The sequence below is a fragment of the Pseudophryne corroboree genome, chromosome 12 (assembly GCF_028390025.1).
Source record: "Pseudophryne corroboree isolate aPseCor3 chromosome 12, aPseCor3.hap2, whole genome shotgun sequence".
NCBI classification, from domain to species: Eukaryota; Metazoa; Chordata; class Amphibia; order Anura; family Myobatrachidae; genus Pseudophryne; species Pseudophryne corroboree.
Window position 1 is genome coordinate 137,193,492 of NC_086455.1, and position 9,103 is coordinate 137,202,594.

General features: G+C 38.1%; 1 protein-coding gene across 1 annotated transcript; it reads right to left on the minus strand.

Annotated features, from left to right (window-relative positions):
* Positions 1-7,631: 7,631 nt before the first annotated feature.
* Positions 7,632-8,564, minus strand: LOC134979953 (olfactory receptor 1468-like). Its single transcript, XM_063946559.1, has one exon. It carries the CDS (start codon positions 8,562-8,564, stop codon positions 7,632-7,634), a length of 933 nt encoding a protein of 310 aa, XP_063802629.1.
* Between the last annotated feature and the right edge of the window lie 539 nt (positions 8,565-9,103).

A 9,103-nucleotide genomic window follows, 5' to 3' on the forward strand; every position in this document is an offset into this window, starting at 1 on the left:
GCACGGGGTGGGTTTTCACTCTCTGTGGGCGGCAGCTTGGAATTATTTTTTACCCAAATCCTGACAACATTTGTGAAGGCATCTGTACCATTTGTGAGGTCAAAGTTAGTAGTATTCTGCACTAGTGGATGAGAATAATTTTGATGTGTAATATGCCATTAAATGTAATAAAAATACTTGAAATTGTATGTTTTCATGTAATTTCTATGTGCATTACATCTCAATTTGCTTAGGTTAGTAAGAACTATGACCGACTACTGTAAATAGGAGGTTTTGATGGTTTTCTGAACAAATTCCCTCAATTGCTCATTACATCTTTTTCATGAAGAGTAAGGGACTGTTTTGTGACATCCTATAGTACTGTATCATTGACACTCTTAGACCATTCCACTCTCAGTGCCGGAGATACAGTACCATCTATTATCTCAGCTCCATAGCCTGGGATTCAGTTAGGAAAACCCTATCTCTCCATAGGCTGCAGAGGGAGTATTCCTTCTGGTACCAACCATATTAAAAAAAATTGCAAGATGATCTGGGATAACCACAAGTTGGCTTCCATCGCTATGTGACACATCACACATTCCTCCCCAGCTCTTACTTTAAATAAAATTTTTGTTAAACAGTTAATTCATGAAGCTCCTAAATAATGTCAAATGAAACTTGTTATATTAATGAGTCCTTATGTGTGAATTGCTTAAATGGCTCTCATAGAAAAAATTTGAAACATATTTAAACTTCATCCTAAAAATGTCTAATTAGATAGCTGCATACTGTGTAATGTTTATAACATTAAAGATCTGTTTGTATTCAGAAGAAATCTGAGGTCTGACTTAATGAAAGAAATAAAAAATTGAACGTGTATTTCTCATTTAAAATATAGATAGATTTTCTACATCAGTAATACATCCAGATTGGATTCTCTTTTTAAGTTAAATAGAATGGAAAGTATTAAAATCTCTGGTATATACAGAATTTTTATTAAAATGATTTTTAATTTTAATCATGTGAATGTACAGCATGTCCATATAGGTGTGGGCAGATATAGCAATACATTTATCTATATATGTTTTCCTAGTGAGATCTCGTGATACAACCAGAGTAGAAAACCTTTAACATATACCTCCGTTTCTGGGAATGATACACCGGAACATTGAATTAAACCCAGGAGTTATACATTGAATAATTTAACACCACTTTAAATATGGACAGCATGGAAATGTGATCTACATCTTGATAAAGTCCCGGATCAAGAACAAAATGCATTGATAACATCTTACTGTCAATATATAGGACGTGATATCAACTAAAACTTGCTTTCACCCATCATCAGAGCCATGTGGGGACGTATACCACAAGCTGCTTATATCATCCTGCAGAGCACCATGGGCTTAGTGTGTTATAGAGTAAATCCAAAGCACTGCTGCTACTGTGCCCTAGATTGGTTTACAGATCGATCTACCTGCTCCCCCGAAAACAGGCCTAAATGTATTAAGCTTTAACAAGTGATAAAGGGGGACATTTACTAAGCAGTGATAAGAGCGGAGAAGTGAGCCAGTGGAGATATTTCCCCAGCAACCAATCAGCAGCTCTGTATCATTTTATAGTATGCAAATTATAGATGTTACCGTAGTGCTGATTGGCTGCCATGGGCAACTTCTCCACTGGCTCACTTCTCCGCTCTTATCACTGCTTAGTAAATGTACCCCAAAGAGTGATAAATGGACAGCCAATCAGCTTTCTTACTGCCATGTAACAGGTTGTGTTGGAAAATTGACAGTTAGGAGCTGGTTGGCTGATCATTTATCACTCTTTATCCATCTCCACTTTATCTCTTTTTAAAGCTTAATACATTTGGACCACAGACAGATTGCTGCTACATATGACATGTGCCACTCATGGAGGGAACGTGTTGCTGTAGCAACACTTGTGATCGTGGATGCGCCCAGTACAAATTCATAACTGCCCACCGAAGACCAGGAGGTTGAGCCATGAGAATGCAGACTGATACACCTTACAACTGCTGGGGATAAAAAAAAATCAGCAGCATATCACCAATGAACGGGCAATGGAGCCTAACCAGCACATTGGACATAAAAGATATCCTCAACCAGTGGTGAGTGGAAACGCAAAAGAAATACAATTGAAAGTATTAGAGACGCTTTGTTCATTGTACAGTATATAAAGGATTCGAAACAGTATACTGAAACCATGGTCAGAATGTATTAAAAAGAAATATAGTATTACAATGACTTGGGCACATAAATTCACAGAAAGAAAGTTAGCTTATTTTTCTTTATTATTTTTCTTTTCTTTTTATTCATATCTATAGTGTTTCTATATTTCTTCTATATATTTTATAATATATGTGTGTTGTTTTTAATGAATGTGTATTTTAAAAGAGAAGCTATCCGATTATTTGTGAACAGATGTATACTAATTACAATCATCCAGTGCAGCCATATGTATGTAGTGATTCAGTATGTGATCCCGGCAGTCAGGAGACCGACTCCGGGATCCCGACAGCTGGAATACCGACAGCGAGTACAGTGTGTCCCATCATGGGCTTGCATGCTTCAGGCCCGGTGGCAACCTTTAGTCTCCACAGGCTTATATTGCCCCTCAGGTGGTGTTGTGTGCCACCACCCAAGTGGGGATTCTGGACGGCAGACAGGATTACGACCGCTGGTATTTCACCGGGTGTCAAGATTCCAGCGTCGTATCCTGACCACCAGGATCCCAGCAGCCGGCAACTTGAATGCCTCCCCTATACAGAAAATCCTTGCTTAATGCCTTGTTTTTGACCAAGCAACAATTCTCGTGTGTTTTTGCTTGTTGTAGGTAAAAATTACTCTAACTTTTTATTTTTTATATATTGCGGAGACTAGCGTATCTTGCACCCTCATATTTTTTCTTTTTTAAAACACAAATACCCACATTGTAAAAGTATTTTTATGAAATAAAAACTCTTGCACACTTTCCTCTTTATCACCTTTATTACTCAACTATGTTCCAAAGAATCCATATACTGTACAATTTAGATTATAAGCTTGGCAAAACAAAAACAAAGTACAAACAAACTACCCTGTATTTGCCTTACAAGTTTTCTAGTGAAGAGTGAATGACAAGTCATTCAAATCAAAATTAACATCCTGACACATGATAAAGCCACCAGTCTAGATAGATTAATGAATGGTTTTTACAAAACTTTCTAACAAGACTATATTTTGATCCTTGCTAAAGTTTACAGTTCAGGTCCTTGCTTCTCACGTGAAAGGGCTGGTTGCCCAAATTATTATTTCCAAATCCCTTTCTCAGTCTTGTCTGAATACTGACTTAGAGGTACAGTATATATTATGTTGATTACTCACAGACTAAACCTATATCATTTCCCTAATGAACCAGGGCCATATAGAGCTACAGTATATGATTGGGAGAAAAGCAGGTTCACCTAAAGGGGGATGTGGGGAATACTATCACCTAGGCCAGGAATCTAAAGAGGGCCTGACAGGAGTCTTGGAAAATGGGATAAAGAATATGAGCAGTGCCAAAGGGTACCCTGGCAAGCCATAAAGGTGGAACAACACCCACTCCATCTGTGCATGCTTCTGCTACTTTGCAGATCACATAGAATTTGAAAGGGCAGGTGGGCACTGAACTATATTTATTATGTTATGATAATATAGATATCTTTATACCTTCGTGCATACAACTGCACCACCCACTGGTTTCTGCTCACAGTGGGAATCATCATCATTAGTATTGGCACTTACAAGTACCCCAAGTTGGAAGATTTTCAGAAACAGTTATCCTGATGCAATGCACATGACTCATAAAAGCACAAAACATTGGCTACATGCCCATGGGACACATCACTTGCATGAAATGAGTCTCTTCTATGTGTTCACAAGATAGCTGTCCAGTTGACACCAGTTACACCCATTTTAGCTAACAGGGAGAACTGTCTGTGCATTGAGCTTCCATCAAAGTGTGTATGCATTGTGTAGTGCATGCACAGTTTACTTAAAAGAAGAATAAGGTCCACAATCTTCTTCACTAGGAATGATATTTAGAACAACTGGCTATGTCCTTCTGCTTGGTGATGCCCCCTTTCCAGCATCAGACCTATAAAATGTCACAAAGTGTCTTTATATATATATATATATATATATATATATACAGTATCTTGTTGGGGACGTGTACGCAGATTTGAGGAGCAGAGTACTTGACACATCAGCAGTTATAATATAGGCATTGAAAAGTCAAGTGACGTAACAAAGCTTTGTTATTTATTCACTCAAGTGCTAATTGCACTGCTTGCATGGGCGATGGAGTAGAGCCTGTAGTGGAGCAGGCATGTAGGCAGCTCACCAGCTGGTGACTGTCTTCTTGGTACAAGGTACTGTAGCAGGCAGGGTTTTGAAATAGCATTCAGAAGCAGGTAAATATGCAGGCCTCAGGAGCTAAGAGGAAGACGTCCATCGTCCACCATTTGCTCTTACATAGCAGCAAGATGGCACCACATAAGAGCTGATACGCTATCATTGGCCATCTTGGTTAGGGAATGATGTGTCATGAGCCATTTTGTTGGAGACTGTACAGTAGTGCACCCCACTTCTAATATATCTCATCATGATCATTTGTTACCACTACTGCAAATACAATTAAACACTTAAAAAGTGTTTGACATGCTATACAGTAAGCTGAATTTGAAGTATACAAAACAGAAATGACCCTCATGTGAGAGTCAGAAATGTCTGTGGAATTATACAGTGAAACCTGAGAACACTTTGAAAGAAAATGAAAACTTCACACCTCGATGATAATACAGCAAAAGGGGAAAGAGAAGAAGAAAAAAAAAGCCTCCCACAACCCTACAACTCAGTAAGCTAAGAGGCAAATGACCTCTGTAACCCAATTTCCTTAGGGCTATGAAGACAATCTGTAGAAATACAGTATGTTCAAAAGCACAAACAGCATACAGTATATAACAAATATAGGGAACCTTTTGTACTCCAACAGTTTTGCTATTTGGCCATGCTAAAACTGTAGCAGGGCATGCTGGGATGTGTACTTCAACAACAGCTGGAGTGCCAAAGGTTCCTCATCACTGGTACAGTATATAACATAAAATGAAAAAAGATAACACATTAAAAGTACAATTTCCAAAAACCAGCTTGCTTTAGTAGGCCCACCACAGATCTAGAGGAAGGTAAGTAAAGGGTTCAAAAAGTTGCTAGCTGCTGAGATCTGCCATGGACCTAGAAGAAGAGGTAACTTTTAGACACACCAAAGAAAGTACACAAACTCCTAAAAACCAGATTACTGTAGAGAGGTCTTTCCCTTTCACAAATTGGGACTAGAGCTCAGTTCCAGTTTATGGCAGATAGTAGGCAATCAGGAGTATAATGACTCTAACAGCCGTTACTGAAAGGCACTCAATCATGAGCAGCAACTAAAATGCACACTGATATTAGGAAAATATTGCAATTAACCAGTTCTGGAATCAGGAGCAGCAAGGGTCTTAGTCAGACAGCAGGGAGCCAGATGGCAGGACAGGTCCAGCAGCATGCAGCTACATAAGCAGAATGCTATAACTGGCAGGGAGGCTAAGCTCAGCCTGCCTTTTATCCTCCTAGAAGTTACTCAAGCCCTTCTTATCTGAGTGGGGCAGAGATAATAAATATACTGACAGCCCCAGCTGACAGATAGCAAAAGAGAAGCAACCTAGCTGCTTAATAACAGCTGGGATCAGCAGTCACTGCGAGCTGACGTGGAAGCTGGCAGCATGCAAGCTGTCTAGCAATGGCCAGGATGAAAAGGGCAATGTGAGCCATCTTGGCTTGCGCAGCATCTCGTAACAGTAGCAAAGCAGCATCACAAGTCATTGAAAAAAGCCAGACAACATTGGCCATCTAGAGGCCACAGTTAACAAGAAAGAGGAAGTTACCAAAAGACAAACTACAAAGCAAGAGCAGTAGGAATCCAGAAGCATGTAATGAAGGTACCAAATGACATTAATTTTGTACAAACCATTGACCAGTCTTTCTGGGGTTGAGGACAACACTCCTTAGAGGAATTCTCACATGGACCCTGCGAAACAGCTAGCAATTTCACTCCCTCCTCTGGAAGAAAAATATCACTGTAAATTCCTCATGTGTAAACATAAACTTCATAGGGAACCTCCATCAATAGGAAATATAGGCCTTACTAATTATCATGGTGATGTTGGAAAAAATGCTGCTTGGACAATGTGGCTGGTAATAGGTCACCATAAACAGTATCTGTAAATCCCTAAACATAGAGGAAGTGTTGAAGATTGTTCCACTCCAAGAGAAATTCCTTCTTGTGTCTCTTGGGGATCCTCTGGCCTTGGGGTGAAAATGATGTTCAGTAAAAGACGTTGAGGGTCAGCTATGTCACGGAGCATTTTATTAAAGACATTTGACAGATAATCCTTGAAGTCTGCATTATGTAAAGACTCTGGGCCCTGTCCATCATATTCTTTATTAATGTGACACTTGATGAGCCCATTGCACTACATATGATGCTGCAGCTTCTATGGGACCTTTCCTCATCTATAACAGAAAGGCTAAATTGAGAGCACTCAATTTAGCTTTTCTATTATGGATGAGGAACGGTCCCCTAGAAGCTGCAGCATCATATTTAGTGCTATGGGCTCATCAAGTGTCACATCCTCTAATGAGGCCAATAGGGACAGTCTACTGGGGTGCAAAGAAAAATGGCAAGTCTCAAAATGGTCAAAAGTGGTCAGTTAGGATGTGCTGCTAGCATTAAGGACCACAGATAAGGATTTGAAGAAGTTTATGGAAGATATACTTTTAAAGGACTTAGGTGTATTCAGAGCCATAGTTAGATATAATGTAATCTGTACAGACAATGATACAGATGAGACAATTATATCATTAAATGGAGTGAGTTTATCCAAGTAGAGTGGTAAAAGCCATATAATGGTTAAGGAGAATAAATCAGAAGGTAGAATATCCCATTCTTCTTGTATGAGGCAGACCAGTGCATTCAGCAAAGTGACTACCAGCTAGTGTATGAAATAATACAGAAAAAGCAGGATGGAGTACTCAGATCAACTTACCTTTTCACTTATTCAAAATACATTTCACATAACCTTTCATGACTTCTTCAAATATCTCTAATGATTTATTCAAATACATCAACCAGATTACCCAACTACCAGCATGGCTAATCATTAAAGTCCCAGACACATAAAGTAAGCATCATGTCCTTGCATAACTTTACAGCATACGTGCCCACAATCAATTAGCACAATTTTAAATGCTGTATATATATTGGAAACAGACTTAAATATTTCCTTTACAGATGATCAAAAGGAATCAAACTTTTTTGATTTATGCAAACTTGACTACCCATATAAATTAATACAAAAATTCAATAAGTTAAAAAAGAAAAAAAGAAATTTATCTAAATGGTCTCAGGCTGTTTAAAAGGATCTTATTGAAATACACATATCTTGCATATTAAAATGTCAAAACCACCATGCACCCTTTGAAGACAGTTTTCTCTACTGTATGTCTATAATATATTTATCGTACTAAAATAAAGTTTATGATTACCAGTAAAGCAATGTAATGTGGCATTTATGATTTGTTTCTGAGAGTTTTTTGCATGAAATTCAATTTATCAAATGTTTTAAACAACACTGTTTTCACATCCCTGTTTCTCAGTGTGTAAATAAATGGATTAAACAATGGTGTGACTATTGTGTATATTAGAGCAAGAAATTTGTCATACTGGGTTCCATTTGGTCTGACATAAACAATAATAGCTGTCCCAAAGAACAAACTGGCTACAATGAGATGGGAAGAGCAGGTGGAGAAAGCTTTGTGTTTACCATCAGCACTTTTAATTTTTGAGACGGTGACTATGATATGCAGATATAATCCAATAATCATGATGAATGGGAAAAGTACTGCAATGATTGCTACAGAGTTTGTTACTGCCCTACTGACAAAGGTACCAGAGCAAGCCAAATTCTGCAGAGGTGTCAAATCACAAAAGAAATGGTCAAGCTTGTTGCGGCCACAGAATTTTAGGCGAGCCGTGAATATGGTGAGGATGGCAGCAAAGGCAAATCCAACAATCCATGGACATAGTGTGAGCTTTGTTTTGAGTTTACTCATAATACTAATATAATTAAATGGACTGTTAATAGCTAAATCTCGATCAAAAGCCATAACAGCCAGGAGGTAGCATTCTACTATTCCCATTGTATTGCCAAGAAACTGTTGGGTAAAACAGCCAACAAATGATATCTTGTGTTTTCCTGAAATGAGAATATGTAAAAATTTTGGCACCATAACAGAAACAAATATAATTTCTAAAATAGCAAAAGTACTGATAAACAAGTACATTGGTGTATGAAGTGAGGTGTACCATGTAACTAGAAAAATGATTGTTATGTTTCCAAAAACACATGTGCTGTACATCAGTAGGACAAGAACGAAAAGCAAAAGCCGAAAATGGTGGAGATTTGGAAAAGCCAGAAGAATAAATTCTTTCACCACAGTCATGTTACCATCTTCCATTTTAAAAACAAGTTATATCTGTAACACAACATAAAAAAAAGAATATCAAAATGGTATATTAACATAAGACCCTCACATTGTTTTGTGATAATGCTTGGAAAATAATAAACTATAATTTATAATATCAGGCTAAGGGGGTATATTCAATTGGTGTTGAATCCGTCATTTTGTCAGAAAACGGGCCTTTTCCGACAAAACTAAACTGTCGAATTGCATTTGACAACGCAATATGCCACTTTTCGACTTATTGTCGGATCAGTTTCGTATTTCGACTTGTCGACAGTCGAATGTCTGTAACGGTAAAAAACTGGGTTTTCGACAAAACCATATTCAATTGAAGATTGTCGAATCGTGTCAGTGGTTTTCAATGTGACTTTCGACAATTTCACACCGACAAGTCGTGAGCTGTCATGATGTTTTTTTTTATTTCTCCTAGCATATATATTTATATTTTAAGTACCGTATTTGTCGGCGTATAAAACGACTGGGCGTATAAGACGACCCCCAACATTTCCACTCAAAAT